The 19,735-nt window shown below is 29.3% G+C and overlaps 1 protein-coding gene across 8 annotated transcripts in view; it reads left to right on the top strand.

Annotated features, from left to right (window-relative positions):
* The window catches only part of LOC107167794 (multiple PDZ domain protein-like), a 71,579-nt gene that overhangs the window by 48,183 nt on the left and 3,661 nt on the right, over window positions 1–19,735 (top strand). For 5 of the 8 annotated variants that reach the window (XM_089219494.1, XM_089219491.1, XM_089219490.1 and 2 more), the window contains 12 exons: window positions 446–669; window positions 10,647–10,741; window positions 10,910–10,979; window positions 11,064–11,120; window positions 11,565–11,618; window positions 13,675–13,776; window positions 14,033–14,104; window positions 14,242–14,368; window positions 14,651–14,805; window positions 15,389–15,544; window positions 16,410–16,589; window positions 17,016–17,203. In XM_089219494.1, the coding sequence (XP_089075620.1) occupies window positions 446–669; window positions 10,647–10,741; window positions 10,910–10,979; window positions 11,064–11,120; window positions 11,565–11,618; window positions 13,675–13,776; window positions 14,033–14,104; window positions 14,242–14,368; window positions 14,651–14,805; window positions 15,389–15,544; window positions 16,410–16,589; window positions 17,016–17,203 (1,480 nt within the window). Of the gene's footprint in view, window positions 1–445; window positions 670–10,646; window positions 10,742–10,909; window positions 10,980–11,063; window positions 11,121–11,564; window positions 11,619–13,674; window positions 13,777–14,032; window positions 14,105–14,241; window positions 14,369–14,650; window positions 14,806–15,388; window positions 15,545–16,409; window positions 16,590–17,015; window positions 17,204–18,697; window positions 18,717–19,735 lie in introns of all 8 variants that reach the window. The other 3 variants (XM_089219495.1, XM_089219492.1, XM_089219493.1) reach the window with 3 other exon arrangements.

The raw sequence follows: 19,735 nt of genomic DNA, 5'->3' as shown, positions 1-19,735 counted from the left end.
TTATATATTATATAATGTTAATTTTCCATACGAATACAAAAGCAGAATGGTAATGATGAAAACCACTCAAAATTGTGGTACACTATAGGTACATAGTATTCCATTCGTGGTCAATTTATACTTTATATTTCATTCTGTTTATTCGCTTATAATAAGTTATAACTTATAAACAACATAAAATATTTGTTCAGTTTTCTATACTTAGGTACCTGCTTAGATGGTAATTCTTATGAAATTATTTTGCCATTTAAGTTATAAATTATAATGAGTAAAGTAATAATAACCATGATGGTTGTTAAAATAAGAAGTGTTTTGCACGCTGCGTTAGATATTTACCATGAGGAAATTATTATAAAATAAAATATTATTAATTAGCTATATGTAATATATTAAAAAGCTATATTACATATTATTATAATTAAATACAATTTTTTTTAATATTTAGATAAAGCAAAGAAAAAGTATGGATATCTATGCGATGTCGGGGACGGTGGTTCCATCAGCGAAGTGTTGGTGGTAATGTTAGAGAGATCTCCCGGTGCCGGTCTAGGTCTTAGTTTGTCCGGTCATAAGGATCGAACAAAAATGGCGGTCATGGTTTGCGGATTAAATCCCAACGGTCCGGCTGCGAAATCCGGATGTTTACGCGTCGGCGACGAAATTTTAGAGGTACGTATCGTAATAAAAGATTAAAAGAATAATTGCTGTGTAAATGTACCTTCTACCTATACATATTAAATTTAAAGGATTTCCATCGGTAAATTTAACGAACATTTTATTTAACGTCGTAAACTTATATAACACCGATCGACCGATCCACATCCAAATACGCCTCACATTCGGATATCGTATCATAAATATACATTTAAAAAAGTTTCTTTTTTAAAGTCGATTGGAATGTTATAAGATTGAAACATAATGAACTTAATCTGCGTAGTGTTTTGATGCATACATCGTTATAGACGTTATAGTACCCTGCAGACACATAATATATGTATACTACTGTAATAATTGGTCTTTGCGATAATAATATTAATTTATTAACAAAGCCTGTTGCCACTATAACTTTCATATACTTATTTTTTTACCGATAAAAATGCATTATATTAATAGTGAGTAATGACTATATATATACAGTATAGAATTACATAATTTGCCCAGTTATAAAATAATATAGAAGTAAAAGAAAATATTATAATAGTTTTACTTGTTTTAAAAACACGAAAATGTATTATCTGATTAAACTTTTTGGTAAACTATTATTTTGCATAATTTAGGTAACATAATAACAAATTAAATATCTCTAACACGCATGACATGTTGTCACAGGGGAGTATAAGAGAACGGCATTCCTGAACTCATTATGGTTTTAATATAATGTCTTTATAATTGCGGTGTAAATGGAGTAGTGGAAGCATATAAAAAGTACTAGATGGTCAGAAAACTTTTCCCCGGGGCACGTAGGTTTTGTAAAAAAAGTTTGTGAATTATAGACATCGAAAAATCGATTGATTTAAAGCACATCTATGAAAATATTAATCGTTTAAATATGTTATTTATATATAATGTCGCCCGTTAAAAGTGTGTAAGTACATATTGTGTTAGCATAAAAACATAATATTATCCTAAAAGTGTGTTCTTATTCTAGTAGGTATAGATTTGAATATTTTACATATTATGCGTAGGTGTTTAATTATATTCACAGTTTTTAAAAACTGTATGATTTTAATATGTCATCCTTAATATTATACTATAGATACCTAAGTAATAATTTAATACACTAGGTAGTTTTAACTACTTTTAAGTAGTACAATATAATATAGGTACATCAATAAAGGATATTATGTTTAAAAAAAAAAAAAACAAACATTAATCACACCTCATTGATTTCGGGTACTGGATGTGCATCTTAATATAGCCATTCTTAATTAAAAATATTTTTATCGGTAACGATGTAACGTATTTTTGTACCGCAAAAAATACCTCATTCTCAACAACCGTGTATAGGTATTGCACTTATACAACGTATAATAAATAAATCCACGATATAAATTTAGTTAATATATTTATACCTACCCGAAAAATCAATTTATGAATGGCGTTTTTTCAATAACAATAGCATCGTGTCGTCACGTATTTTTGGATGTATATATATTATATTATGTATAGTATAGGATATCTTATGCATGCGTATGTATATATAATTATATATAGGTATATAATATATTATATATATTATACGCATAATATTTTATATAAGTATATCGTCTTCTCGTCGCTTATCATGCACATTCGATGTATATATTTATAGATTATATGATGCATGTACGTGCAGTCTGTATGTGTATATATATTATACACACACAATATTATATTATGCGCAGGGTAACGCGAAAATCCTAAGGCCAAATTGAAATCTGATACGGTCTGTTATGATATGATAAAATATTATCGTCGGTATATAATATAATAATAATACGCGTAATGCGATTGGACCTTTGTCGCCTCTATTTATCTCTATATATATATATATACACGACGGGCATATACAGCCTCGATATGCCCGCGAGCATAATATATATAAATCATGCCAGTTGTATAGCCATCGTTACACCCAACGGGGGGTAGCGTTCGTATATAGAATTGTACGTGCGCGCACACAACCGGGATGTATATACAAACACTTAAGTAAACTTACCGCAACGGCGGTCGGTGATGTTTATTCTGTATATATACAAGGTGTAATAGATAGAACTGACTTTTGGAGTTACTTTTATTCAAATTAATATTTTTGTTCATAAAGCGACTCTAGCGCTGCATATATAATACATTTATTTATGTTTATTTTTTAGAACTGAAAATAAAAAAATTTAAATTTAATACAAATTTTTTTGGATAAATTCAAAATAGCCTATTTGCGAATCTGATTATAAGAACAACTTTGATGGTAAAAAGATTTATCTAAGTCAATTAGTTTATTTTTAGCATTTTTTTAAAATTCAATATTTTTTTGGTTAAATTATTTTGAAACGTAATAGCTAGAGGTCGGATGTATATTCTCTTAAAATCCTTAAATATGATGTTTTTATGTTGCATAAATTAGGCATTATATTCTCTTAATATTCTTTTAATATTAAAAAAAAATTCAGTTTAAATTTATTTTAGCTAACGAAATAACCTACGTGGTATCGCAATCGATAAGGAATACCTGGAGATTAATTTTTATTAAAACCCATAAATTAATTATTTACAAACAGAATTATTTTGTGAACATTATACCTATCAAAGTGCTGATATACGTGAAATATATTCATTATATGCCGATATTACAAAAATATTCTCAAATATTCTCTAACGTGTTAAATATTCTCTAACCCATAAAATATGCTTTTTTACGCAAAGTACATTTATTCCTATGAATTCTGTGTTTCATGAATCGTAAAGATTTCTCACTCCCATTTAACTGCATTGACTAGAAACAAATATGTAAAATCGTAAAAATCCGACCTCTAGTAATAATAGCTATTTTAAAAATATAATTTTTGAGAATTTACCGACATGAATATATTTCTTAAATTATTTAATTAGCATATGATACTAACAATTTTTTGTCATACGTTTAATTAGCACAATTTTTTTTTTTGGTCAGGTGTTTCTGTTACACCCTGTATATACCTATATAATATATTATATACTCTTCGTGGACCAATCGGCGTGATACCTGTTATAACCCAATAATAAAAAATCATCCCTTACGTTTGCGCGTCGAAAGTCGAAACCGCGAGACCGTCTTAGGACTGCGTAGTTTTTTGTGGTGGTTGTCACGAGATTTTTTACTGCAATTACGCAGCGACAGTCTCGTCGACAACAGCCTGCTGCAAGAACGTAGAGGTAGAAACTCGTGCCTGGGTGTAATACTTTAGGGTCCAAACTATTTTCGACCATTTATCATTAACTTTGTAATGATAAGAGTTAATTCTTCCCGCCGCGTTCATCAAATTCTTAAATATTAATTTTTATTAAACTGCTTTTATTTTTAATTTAAAAAAGTTGAGTAGTCCCAAATTTTCTGGTCCTCTTGGAGTTTCAGGACCCGCGCGTGAGGAATTACCCCTTCCCCTCTTTCTTAAGGCCTACGTGCCTGCGCAAATTTATATACTACTTATATTATTATAAATGCACAATATAATATTCGTGTGTGACGTATGTGCAGCGTTTGTGTGTACCTATATATGCATTAAATCGTTCGATCTTAATTTTTCTGTAATTCACATAGAATTTATATGACTATTTGAGTTTTAATTCTGTCAAAAATAAAAATCTAATCACCTGTTAGAATAATGCCAAATAATTTGTACCTGTAGTGTTGTTATTCTTCATAGAGTAATAGTGCAGTACTCTATGTTATCCATATGTCTTTGCCGAAATTGATAAAAGACTCGCTTGCTGTGAATATATAAATAACTTTAGTTTAATAAATTTACATTTATACTTACACAGTTACCAGTAAACCAACCATCGATTTCTTATTTTATAATTCTTTGTGTATAAGTATTAATTTATTATTCAAGTTTGTATATATGTGTACATTTTATGTTTACAAATAATGCTTTTATAAAAACTAATGCTCGATAGCTGTGATTGCATAATCTTATAACGAAATTCAAATTTGAAAAACTATTGATTTAAATGTATCGTAAATATCAATTATCAATGCAAGAACCTGATTATTTAATGTAGACAGTACCTATTTATATTATTGTTTATTATTTAGCTGTATATTATATTAAACAGTGTAATAAGTTAATTAAAAAATGGCAAACCATACGATTTCAATGTTCTGTTTTCTAGCAATGCAATGCCTATCGTATTTTACTTTGGTAATAGCCTTATAGCAGGTTATGCGCAATTCTGTGGGATTATGGGTTTAGGTGGACTTTCATTTGGTGTGTTGAAATTCAAACAATCCTGCAGTGAGAGCGCCAGTTTAGGCTTTAAGCTTTTATATTAAAAGAACACTCCCTATTTTTATTTCGAACACAAAATTACTATTTTCTTCATCAATTCTTCTACGTGTGTTTGTTGTGACAAAATAAAATATATATAGTTGTATGTATTTATTATACATATTATACAGCCGATGGGCACAATAATAGTAAAATACAAAGCGGTGACAGCAACCATTATCTGCACTACACATATTATTATATATTATATTGCCTCTTATTCCAACCAAAATCGAAACTACAATAAATTTATCGAACAGTAACAACGCGTAGCTGTCCTGCTAGAGCCTATATATATACATGTGCAATGCCAATATAAAATGTATGCATCCCTACATACGTTTACACCGTGTGTTTGTATACGTACAAAAAAGTTATATCGTACGTGTATATTAATATAGCCACGTTTACCATATATATAGCTACCCTTTAGCGCGCTCATAACTTATTCATGGACACACAACTCCCCCAAGGCTTTGATATTCATCCGGTGACGAGGGATACAGGTGCAGGCAGGATAGAGTATAATATATAAATGGGAGATGGTTTTAATTTAAAATGCATCACGTTATATTGGCTCAAAATCTTCCGCGACTCGTAGGGAGAGGGGTGGATTTTTATTTGTTTAAACGCAGCGAAACCAATTTTATTTGTTTATGGTTTCTTATGTCATTGGTTTTAAATAGATCTAGGGCACGAGTGATGTATGTAATATATTTTAATGGCTGTAGGTATATACGGTATACAATATTCATACATAATATATAATATTATACACTATATATTATAATAATAAATATTTTTACTATGGCCGTAAAATATAAAAATAATAAAAGGAGAAGAGCCGTCTGCTAAAGTTTGTTCACCGTGATACTGAAATATTTATAATATGCGAACATTTGTTGATGAAAATGGCTTTTTTTTGTCATTACAAAAAAGGGTCCGGAAAAAAGCTGACACACGCAGCCATGATATGTAGAGAACAATTTTGCAAGTTATGGTATGTATATAAATGGAAGTGGGAGTGGATTCGGAGTTCGGACAGAAACAGTTGACCTATATTTTGTTTCCCGTATAGGCCAAAAGGTCAGAGGTATATAATATGATTTTTCACTATTGTACCTATAGGACATGCTCCTTTTATAAAAACACATTTTCAATATAACAGAATTAATAGTATAGGTAATATATTTAACGCTGTATAGGTATGTCGCGTCGTACGTGTTCTACATATTACGCAACTTTATGCATTTTTTTTTTAGGACGTCTTATATTCACCGGATTATATCATTATTGCTTATTTTCTATTATGTTATACACATTAATATTTAAAATTATGAATATCACGTAATTACGTTTTTTTCTTTGTCGGATGGATTATTTAGATAAGATTAATATATCATGCACACACACATAATATATATTTTTATGTAAGGAAATGACATACATGAGGAGACTTTTAATTTTACAAACTTTGGTCACTTTTAAATACATAAAACAATTCCTTAAATATCCATTAAACAATGCGTTTCTTCTAAAACCACATATATTGTTTATAAAATTGCATTATATATTAATTGCAGTAGAATATTCCAAAAATTAATTGCAGTATAGGCTATTATAGCACACTGTGCAATATTACTGGTTGTAGGTACCCATCATAAAATCTAAATAATAAGTGAACATTACTTTTTTATTAAATTTATTCACTGGCATAAAACCGCAGCAGTAGTTTAAGAATAAATATAATCTCTAAACAAAATATCAATTTGAATACCTATTTAATTTTAGTTTGAAACCTAAAACGTTAGGTTAAGTTTCAAAATTGTTTTAACATCTAGCAGAGTAGTAGCTACGTTAGTTCACTTTTATTATTAAATGACAAATATACAGGACAATCCTATGGACACAAAAAACTAGACAATTTAATCCAGACAATTGTATTTTCGAAAAAAATATTCGCTTTGAAGTTCTATTTTAACACTGCAGTGTTTTATAGTGTATATTAACCTATTTCGGAGTAATGTTACACAATTCTACAGAGTGTATTCATTGCCACTTCACACGTTTTATCTATACTTTAAATGGCTTTAAATAAAAAACAACGACTATTAACAAATGATTTATATAAAAATATTTAATTAAATTATATTGAAATAGTTTAAATTGAATATTCTACTTCCGATCAGAAAATAAAAATTACGAGTAGTTTTTGCATTTAAAAAGTAATACTAACTTTAAAAGTCATTTTGATTATAATTCATAACAAATTATATATACATTTTTTTTTATATGTGTATAAAATTATAATTTATAAATATTGTAGTTGTACTTATACCTACAATTAATTCAATTTTTTAAAATTCAAAAACAGTCTAGAACAATGATTGGTCCATGTTTATCTGTATTTGGGCACATTACATATATAGGTAAATAAGTATAAATTATAAACATTTGAAATAGATCATATTTTATATTATACCTATTTTATTATAATAATTTTAATTAGTACTACTTATATCAAACTATTGCTTAGATTATTACAATCAATTTTAATTTATTCGGTTGCCGATCACATTATTAAAATAATTATAAATGTAATTTACATTTCAAAAACGCGGACAATTTGGATAACAATTCACTAATATTGAAAATATGATGTACTTCTAGAGCCTACTTATTTATTAAATAGTATGTTACCCACAATTGTATAGGATTGTATAGGATTAATTATCATTGTTCAACAACCTATATTATAATTTATATTATATACAGACCGTAAAAATATTCATAAATTCAAAGTAAAATAATTTAAAATCCCATATTTTATAATGTTTAAAATTAGTTTCGTCTTAAAATAATATCGGTGTATTTCATTATGTATAATATTACAAGTACTTAAAATTCAAAAAACCTCTGTGACATACGTATAGGATAAGTTGTTTACAATTTACAAGACTAATGTATTAACTATTTTGTATTATTTATTACAAAGTCTCTTATTATCTTTTAATTATTTCGTAAAAATCAAATGATTCATGCATAAATTATCTGTCAATTAAATTTTATTTGAATGGAAATTTCTTACAGTATATAATAACAATACTGCAGCACTTTTGACTTTTTAAATCCTAGTTGTTAATTATATAATATTTTAAACACGAGGTACTACGCATTACATTTACATTTATAGTATCTACTCAATTACACTTTAGGAATGAGTTTTATAATTTATTTTAATGTTTTTATTTTGTGCTTATAATATACCTACTATTAAACACATTAGGTATATATAATTTATATAAAAACATAAAATTAATCATGTAAAAAAAATTAGACTTCGAACGTCATATCTTAAGTTTGTCTGTGTTTTTTCTAAATACGATAGGTTTCTATAATATAGTTTATGATTAAAGTCTTAATTAAATACAATTGAATACACAGATAATAATATTTTTTACATCATTAGACTTATTGTAAACAATTATAGATCATGTTTGTATAAATACAATAAATACATATTGTTATAATACCATCGATATTCTATCTACCTAAACTGTTCTTAAACCTATTATGCTATTTATTGTTATTAAATATTATCATTATAATTTAATTATAATATATAGTTTCTGGTGATTAATTAGGTTACTGTTACTCCATAATATCATTACATGGAAATAGAAATAAATAATATCAAAAAATTATTAGCTAGTATAGATACTGTTTTAATCGAGCTCTATTTATCATTCATTTAATATTGCTGTCAAGTGAATAGTTATAATAAACCATTTGGTGTATTATCTTCGTCAATCTGACCTGACTTAGCCAATGTTGTTCAATACTATATCATGTATTACTGTCCGGATTATTTAGTTTATTGTAATTCATAATAATTATTACGGAGTATGTCATCACTTCATGTGTCATTTCTCTATTTAAACTCAGCTAATTGTGGTTATACTTATAATTATTACTTCATTACATTATTTCTGCAATTTCATATTAAATAATTTAAATTTACTATATTTATTTTCACGTTATTAATTATATTATATTATAATTCTATATACATTTTCAAAATGATTCTTTTTTTATCTTAAATTCTCTATACGTTCCTACAAATAGAGAGAGAGAGAGAGAGACTATTTCTTGGATATTAAAGTGCCATTATCATAGATTAACTATAATTTTTATATTTTCATTTACATTACAAATTAATATACCTAGTTAATAGCCTAAACATTGATTGTTATATTATTGATATTCATTTCATGGGAATTTGAAAGATTTTATGAGAAAAAATATAACCAGGCCCGTATTAAGACATAAGCAGTGTAAGCTACTACCTATACAAAACCGTGATTGGCCACAGATTTAAAGGAACCAATCGCTATGTATTTTTTCAATACAAAATGCAAAATATCTTTTATTTTATTTTTTTTAGATTTTATCTGTTCCGATAACCGTGTAGCTTTCATATTTGTCGTTTATAATTGTTTATATTATTTGGAAATCTGGCTTTAAATCTATATAATATACTTACATAGTTACATGGTATATGTCGGTACATAATTATTACCCATCTATAATGGATTCAAAAAGTGTTAAGTTGTCAAAGATAATTTTTGGTATGCACTCAAATATAAATCAATAAGTAATGATCATTATATTAGAATAGTGGTGCGTATTACTGTAGTGTTATATAGTATAAATAGTATAATACATGGGAAACGGACATTTGACACTCGATGACAATTGGCCATACATTTGGCAGAACAATTGACGTCTGTACAATGGACATTCGACACCAAAAATTATGGGTAAAAATACAAATAACTTTTTAAGGTACTTTGAAATTATTTGTACCTAATAATATTGTCTTTCATAAAATACAAAGAACACTCAATTTCTACTTGACAACTATCGGCATTATGCGAATATTTCGAAATGCGTATAACTAAAATATTCTAATATTTATTTGTGCTCTGCTATGACACTTGTACTGCAGCCTTTGCCACGTTTATTTTTCTGTTCAATGAATATCAAATACCAATATAATGTAAGTTTCATATTTTTTTTAACATAAATATAATTGGCATAATAAGTTTTAGAATTATTTATAAAACTAAAATTCTGCTATTTCAAGGTACATTTTATATATTGCATAGTCACTCAATATAATAACTTAACAATTTATCTAAAACAATTACTACCTATATATATTTTGGTGAGCGGCGGATCAAATGTCCTTTTATCATGGGTATTAAACGGCTCTTACATTAAATAACCAAATGTGTGAAAAATGTTTTAATTCCGAAATAGGGCTGGTGACATTATTTATAAAATAGCACAAATATTATGGGAATCCATTTTTTTACAATTAATTTTATACCATACGTTATTTATGGTATATAAAGTATAGTACAAAAAGTATTAGTGGATAGTTTATAATTTCATCAATGTTATTCGACTTGTGATTGGCGTCCCCTCTGACCGTACTACACGCAAAAAATAAATGCACGTAGCTGCTATACATAATTTATTTATGTTTTTAAGTAACGAATCTATCAAATATCCTTATTAACCTAATGGATTAAAAACTTTTGAAAGTTGAGAATAACATTTCCCTTTTTTGTTTAGGTTAATGGAGTAGTTTTACACGGAAGATGTCACCTAAATGCCTCAGCTATAATCAAAGGTATACCGGGACCAATATACAAAATAATTGTGTTAAGGTAAACTCTTATTTTTATATTATTTTACGTAGTTTTCGTTTATATAGAAAATTTTTTAATGGATTACATTTTTCCAACACCATCCACTCACGTCTAGACCACTTAATGATTTAAGTTGGACATTTTTCTACCTAATATTTTAAACTAATCACTAAATGTGTCCTGCAGGAGACCTACGGCCCTGGACGAATTAGCCGTGCGACCGATCACTCAGTTTCCTATTACACTCGATGACGAGGTTAGTGATTACTGAATATACTAGTTTTATAGAATTTTCGTCTTTTATTTCATTGCAATTAAAAATAATGGATTTTTTTGGCAGACGCCAGAGGAGAAGTATGCCAACTACAAAGGTCTACGGGTCGTTACTATGAAGAAGGTAAATATTTCTGTTTTGACGCTTTCTATAAAAATATATTTTATTTTATACCTATAATCGATATAAACACTATAATCTTGTAAAATATAAAATTACACTCCTGTATAAAATAATTATGGGCACTTGGCTCTTATTCCTGTATATTTTAGACCTATATCATTTGAATAGGTATATTATACAATTTGTGAAATTGATAAAAAAAAACCTCCCGAGTTTTGTTCACACCAACACAGCATTTAATTTGTCCCATATATACAAACCATAAGATTATATATTTAATACCTATATATAAATATGATACATATTACATATATATATATATATATAGGTATTATATATAAATTATGTATTTGTATATAATAAACACGCTCAAACATTTATCACAGGATTAATCACTTATATATAATGTTGTGTAGTACAGTTGATTTGATATGTTTCCTATAGCCCTGTATCAGTTTTACATACGAAGGCCAAATCACAAATTCACCCACACATCAGGTAAAAGAACACAGCACACTGGATCGTTGAATGATGGTTTTTTTTCTGCGTATAATTTGTTTTGTTTATTATTATTTTTGTTTATTCATATTATTATATCATATAATAATCGTTGTGTTATAAAAAAATGTAACCCATATCGAACGCAGGAGGGCAAACCATACTGAAAAAATAAAATGAAAAATAAGTACGAAGTCTGATATTATCATTTACCTAGTTATTGCAGAATGCAATTTCTTAATTTGATTCGATGATAATTTCTTCATACATTATTGAAATTGATTGGCGCAACTAGTGATGGTATTTAGGGGGGGGGGGGTTAGAATTTATTATTTGTTTGTCGTTTTTATAACACCGATTTTATTTTAAAAAAGGTACTCGTTTAACATTTTCCAACACCACAATATAGAGTGGATTTTACCTTTAATAATCGATTTTAGCCTATCTATTTCCTACTTTTCATAAATTATATTTTGTATTTTTCATTTCGTCACTAAATAATTCAAGCAAATTCTAATTTGTTAGTAGGTACCTATATATATTTGTTATTTTGGCTAAAATAACAGTTATAAAATGCTATTTAATTTATTTAGGTGCCTATTTTTTTATAAAAGTATTTATTTTTCAATAGTTATTATAGCTACGTATATGTTTATTTTATATAGATATTCATTAATTCAGTAAATTTGATGTGTTACATTCTGAGCAGAGTTGAGTGTATTTGCTTAACAATTATGTAGTGTATTTATAGCGTGTTTTCCTGTAACTTTCATAAATTAAATCGGATTGTAGTGATACTACCATATACTTTTATCACGAATCGATGGTCGATTATCGAACTTTTTATTACCGGATGTTTCCTGGTAAAATTTAAATATTTTATCAACTACAAATATTTACAAATTAGCATGAATGCATTTAAAAACAATATAAATTAAAATGTATTAAAACTATTTTAATAATAACATATTTAAAACATAAGTACTTAATTAATAGTTACTTAATTGTTTATAGTTTTTATTTTACACGTATTGTATATAACTACATTCTACATTGAATATTCATAAAATCATGGCAATAAATTTGTTAAGACTAAAGACTGAATTGTTTAACTAGGAGTTTAAAATATCAGTACCTATTAAAAATTAAATTAAATAGAATGTAAAGATATAATTATTTTATTCGGTGGATTTTAAAAATTCAAAAAAATAAGCTTTTTTTCATTTTCAGCAACAAAAATGTTAACTAGTCACTAAAGTTTATTTACTAATTATTTACTCTTTATAAACATTTAAATGAGATACAAAATAAAAAAGTTCTATTATTTCCGCATTATGAAGTACACATTGATTATTTTATTACAAATCCTAATTATTATAGTTAGTGTTATAGATTTCTATAGTTTAGAAAACGTAGAAAAAAAAAGCTTAATACTTTTTGTTTTGGAACAAGCCTGCAAACCTGGGTACCTACTTAAATTAAACTGGGGGTGATTATAGTTACCCAGGGCACTATATCATTGACATAAAATAATTGCATTCGTGATTTTATCTATTAGTTCTATCTCAGTGCATCTGCGTAGGTATACATAATATCTGATGTAACTATTTACTATAATGGGAACAATAAGACGTATTATTCATCATTCATGTATGAAATAAGTGAGATTATAATATTACGATGTATTGTATTTACCTCTACGGAGCGTATCTTCGTTATCATAACAATACTTTAGCACTCAAAGAGTTTGCCCTCCTGCCAATTATATAATATCTATGTAGAATATAATAATATACAAAGTGTAAACATTGGCCGTTATATTTTCGTTTTGCATGCGTTTTATACTATTAAAAATATACGTTTAATATATAATACATTTTATAATATTATACATGAATGACATCTGACCACTGCTGCGAGTGTTTTAATTTTGAACATATAATATAGAGTTTTGACACACTTATATTATAATATAATACCGTATGTAGTATATGTATTTCATTTAAAAAAACTTACTTTAATAAAATAGCAATAATGTTTTGTATTTTGATTGCAGAGTCCTCATGGTCTGGGCATAATGATTTTGGAAGGAAAACATGCGGAACTCGGCACGGGAATATTCATATCCGATATTCAAGAAGGAAGCCCAGCTGAACAGGTGAATATTATGATGTGGTTATTTTAGACAAACGCAGAGTCATATTTTTGTGTGCGTTTTTCTGCAACATTTTATTATGATTAATAATAATAGTAAGAGAATAAACGATGTATAGTTCCACGTAATTTCAGCTGTGCAAATATTTGCCACAAAAAAAAAAAAAATATATGGGTTTATCTACCGACGTGCATAACAGTATTATACAATTTATTTTATAAACGTCCTTACGCCAAACATGTCTATACTTCCTTTACAGGCGGGTCTCACGGTTGGCGATCTGATTTTGGCTGTGAATAAAGACACACTTCTGGGGAGTACGTACGATTCGGTGAGTGATGATAATAATTAGCTGGTAACAACATTATAACGACACGCATGTACCTATATGTACAGAAACTATCTAATTTATATAGCAAAAACAAATTCAGACCTCGAATTTTTACCTTGATAGTCATGATTTTGCAGGCGTCATCGTTGCTGAAGAAGACCGAGGGTGTCGTAACGTTGGTGGTATGTAACCCTCGCAAAGACGAAAACGTCTCGCCTGCGGACCAGAAAACTGCCGATAAACCTAAACAACCGGAAAAGCCGAGTAAGTCGTTGGCTATTCGATACTCGAAAATATATAATATTTCGTTTTATTTTTGTTCCGTCTTGTTTTTGTTATATTAAGCTATATAATATTATTTATTTAATTTTTGCTGCATGATTATCTACCTATACGTTCTTGCATATATACGTTTGCATGGATCGTTGTTCTTACCTAATTATTTTTCTCTGTGAGTAACTTTTTAAAAATTAACCAACAATAATACTATTGTACCGTTGTCGACGTGTATACGATTAGTATTAATAAAACCATTTAAAATCTTAGAATCTCAATCGCCCGTTTGTGTGGACCATTCAGTCGAACCGCCACCAGATCCTGCGACCGCCCCAATAAAACCAGGTATCGAATCGACAATCGAAATCAACAAGGACAAAGTCGGCTTGGGTCTCAGCATAGTAGGCGGATCTGATACATTACTGGTAATAATAACCATTAACTATTATGCCTTATGCCTATAACAATAATAATAATAATAATAATGGTAATTATCATTACATACAATGCATACCTATATAGATTACATAACATTATGGCCATAAATCTATATAGTAATAAATAAAACATTTGCGTGCTTTAAAACAAATATTTAAATCGCGTGTTGTCGTATCACTGCGATCTGCTGCTATTGTGTAGTCTCGCCCAGCATTAAAATATTTCCTAACTATTGTAAAAATATTTTCAGGAAAATATTATAGTTGTTAAAAATATACTTAAAAAAAGTTGCGTAAATAATATTTAGTATTATATTCTTTGGCCAAGAAGTTCGTATTTGAAAAATATTTTTAAAAAAAAACATTTTCATAGGAACTTTTTAAAAATATTTAGTCAACATTTTTATGAAATCATATAGAATAATATTATGTTGTTATCATGAGAAGAAAATATTTATTCAATATTGTTATAGTCAAACATGTATTATTTAATCACTTCAAAATATTCACAAAATATTATCATTTCCCAAATGCTGTGTTATGTTTTATTAATTATGATCCGTGTTGAAAGGACGTGGTAATTGTTCACGAGGTATATCCGGACGGAGCCGCAGCCAAAGACGGCAGACTCAGGCCCGGCGATCAGTTGGCGGAAGTGAACGGGGAAGACTTTAGGAACATAACGCATATCAAAGCGTTGGGCGTCTTACGGCAAACACCGGCAAAGGTACTCAATTTAATAATATGAGATATATGTCCTGCAACATTACAACACGGTAGTACGGTACCTATAGGTATATATATATGTGTGTGTGTATTAGATTCGTGGCATTATCATGCACACTGCACATTATTTATAAAATTTTATTTTTATACTGTAAACTGCAACTATACCAATAATATTTACCTATATGTTGTCTGCGAATTAATTAATTAAATTCTGAAGCTAACGAAATCACTCATTTTCCAATGTCCCAATTGCAATTGTTGTGTGCTCGAGAAGAAAACATCCTATTTTTACACCTTTTTAAATGTGATGGTATTTTTGCTAAGAAAAAACTTTTACCAATCAAATATCAAATTTGTTTTTAAGAATTTTATGCGAGAAAGGACAGAAGAGGATATTCTCGACAGTTAATGTTGCACGCACTGAGCTTGCAGTAGCTTATCTAAACTTTAAATGCTGCTGCAGCTATAAATTTTTTATACAATTCATTGTACTTTATTTATGCCCCGAACACTAAAAATGGTACCTATAGGGGATATAAAAGTAAATACCTACGTCATTAAAAAATTAAAGACCTAAATGTATAGAAATAATTCGGATGCCTTTTAAAACCTCAAAATAACAACTGCACATGAATATAATAATATGTGTGTTTCGCGTTAAAAGAGAATCGCCTTGTAATTATTATAATGACAGGCGATGACTCTTATTCCTGGTCGAACGGTACTAATATGGCAATATATTATTATTATATTTTGTACTTGTGCGCACTGCCTTAGTGTCTTATGTAGCGTTACCTTATTAGCTGCTTGCTTATTACATATAATAAGTATTTAACATAATATTCACATCGAATTTTCCGAAGGTGACCATGGTCGTGCTGAGGGACGAGTCGTGCGTTCCAGACGAAAATAGCGGCGTTTCCGCTGACACGACGAATATCACGGACTCGTTCGATGTGGAATTGACAAAAAAACCCAGCAAAGGTCTAGGGTTGAGCATAGTGGGCCGGAAATCCGGTTCGGGAATATTTATATCGGACATCGTAAGTAACATTTCCCGCGGGGTAAAACATATTATTTGGCGTAGATTTTAAAAATTATAAACAAAAAAATCAAGAATAATGGACGCAAATGTACAAATGCACTTATAATTTCCATAAATAGTTGAATAGTGAAAATAAATAAAGTAAATTTTTTTTTGCACTGGTAATATGTAACTTAATGCAATACGTATAGGATTAGTAAACAATAGTCTTACTCGCTATAGCATAATCCTTCAAACATTCATTCTGCAGTATATTCGATATAATATAATCGTTTAGTAAAAAAATAAAACTGTAAATTATGAAGGACATATTATTATTATAATTATTGCGACCGTCTTGGTATAATAAGAATTCGGGAGAATTTTAGATCTTAATTTAGTGTATCTACCGGCACAGTTATATAAAAGTCACGTGTTTTTGAAGGTGGCCGGCGGTGCGGCCGGCGTTGATGGCCGTCTGATGAAAGGCGATCAGATCTTGGCGGTCAACGGCCAAGACTTGCGGAACGCTTCCCAAGAAGAAGCTGCCGCCGTGCTGAAGACTGCGACGGGCAGAGTCACTTTGAAAATGGGTCGTCTCAAAGCTCGCTCGTCCGCGTCTAGTTCGGACAAGTAAGCGTCGATATTAAATATTATTATTATTATCAATATCAGTGGCGCTGCTTTGCAAATTTCTCAATCTACAAGGGGTGTCATTCATTTGGGCGAATAACCCAACATTTACCTGAGTAAACCATATTATATCATTTTTGGGCGAGAAATTGACTGATCGTTTACTACAACTAAATATTATTATTTTATCCTTTCGGCTGATTTACGAATATAGATAGTGAATAATAATTTGTTAGATTGTACTAAGACGTGTGGGTTTTAATTTTTTGCTCATGTCTGATCTAATCAGATACTGAAGTGCGACATTTATTAATTAAAATTTAGTTAATACAATAAATATTATATATATAATAGATTTTTAATTATACCAGTTGGGTTAACTGAGAGTCCTAAACATGGACCTTGTAAATTTCGCCCAAATGATATGTATAAATTCGCCCGAACGATATGTTACTCGTATTTTGAGTCATTCGCCCAAATGAAAGCCCCCTCTACAAGTATAGTGACATTTTTTAGTTCTTTCTTTCCCTTTCCCACTGTGTAAGCACCGGGGTATGGGTAGGCCTGCTGCAGTATGATATGGAAAAAGAAAACAATTGCGTTTTTAAGAATTATGAACTATTATGTCTATATAATATTCAATCTGTTAATTTGGTAAAAGAAAAAAAATGTTACGCAGCCCAACTCCTTGGCTTTATCCATGCCCACGGGGGGGGGGGGGGAGGAGAGAAATAATTTATTTCATGTATCCACCTTATTTTTCTCTCTTATGGTACAAGAACTGGAGAAAAAACTATGTTGCCAATACTTCTCCTCCGGCCACCATAGTTTATTGAAACAAATCAATTATAAAAACAATTAGCAGTGGTGGGTCAATCTCCCGCTCACAAATATAACAACTCATATTTTATTATTAGAACTAATTTAATGATCTTTAATCGTCGAAATCCCTTGCTCTGGTGGCCTTCCAGAATTCACGTATCCACCTCGAACAATAAAAAATTGTATAGTACTTACCTATACCGATTACACATTGTATACTTTTATAAACGAATTTAAATTATATTTCATACAAATAAAATGGAATTTGAATTAGCGACGGACTAATACGTTTAGGTCCAGGTGCCACAGCACTCAGCACCATATATCGGACCGGTGGTCTTTTTTTTTGTTAATTACCTAATTATTTATTTGAATAACCCCACCTAAAATAGGTCCTAGTTGCGCCGCTGATACCTATAATATAGTGTTTATTATTATAAGTTACAATAAATATATATACTATGAGATATGAATGCATATCGCGAACGATGACAAACGTTGAGCGGTCTTCAGACTTGAGAACGAAGGAACAAATTCATCGGAATCATGTCACAATAATATATATATCGTTGTAATTTATAACAATAAAAATGTGATATTACATATCATGTACTCGTCGAGGATCTCAATATAATGTTATTTTTTCATGCTAACTTCCGGGAAAACGTGTAGAAAATGATTTTCACATTCTGTAAGTAAAAAGCCTTTGTGGAGTGCTCGCAGTAGAAATGTATATAATTACTTTAGTCGTGTTGTGTATAGTATTGTATATAATATTGCTGTACAGTAGAACTTGTATTCCGATGATATAATATTATAATAATATTACATATCTACGCGTGTAGTAAACGAGTCACTTATCAACTCGTTACTATTATGTAACATTATTTGCGTGCGTTGTCACCCGACATGATTTTTTATATTTTGTTTATATACGACTGCATGGATTATGGTCGTTGTGTTTTTTTCAAGTTTTTTTTTTTTTTTGTTCTGTATTTTATGATTTGCGTTACACATATTTATATGTATTGATTATTACTCGTTATTACATTTTATCGCATTGGCGTGGCTAAACCGCCGTAAACGCGCACTGTTCGCGGTTAATTGCCAGTTGTGTTTCGGGGCCACGTTGCATATTGTAATAATAAATTAATAACCATGCGCGTCGTAGTTGCTTAATGAGACGGTAGGACGGATCCATTACAATATGTGCCGATGTGTTGCTGCTGATCGCGAATTTTTCGGTCGGCCTTGTGTGCTTTTAGCTGACAATACCTATATATATAGCACTATTCGTTTGTATATTATATTATTATCATCATCATCATATTGTAATCGATTAGGGGCGGCGGTGTTCTTATATTATATTAAAATGCAGAATTATCGCGTCATTCGTCATTATACATTATATAGCTAAGTAGTCATAGTTTAAAAACTGTACGGCGCGATTGCGTGATAATGCGGATTTCGTCATTTTTGTTTCGCGAAAACAGTCCCGTGACTATAATATAGAACAACGACGACGACGTGCTTATTGAGATACGCGAATAAAATACTAGACTAATGTCTGCATAAAAATTACGAGATATATATAGGTACACTTTTAATTTATCGGATAATTATTATCATATACGAAAACTCTTCGGTTTAGCTAACCTTTAACATAATCGGTCTAAAACGCACCATCGCAGCCCACAATAATTATGTACG

Source organism: Diuraphis noxia, unplaced genomic scaffold (assembly GCF_037042655.1).
Source record: "Diuraphis noxia isolate RWA-SAM2 unplaced genomic scaffold, SU_Dnox_SAM2 contig0002, whole genome shotgun sequence".
NCBI lineage: Eukaryota > Metazoa > Arthropoda > Insecta > Hemiptera > Aphididae > Diuraphis > Diuraphis noxia.
The sequence above is the reverse complement of the archived record's forward strand: the minus strand, read 5'-3'. Positions and strand labels throughout refer to the sequence as shown.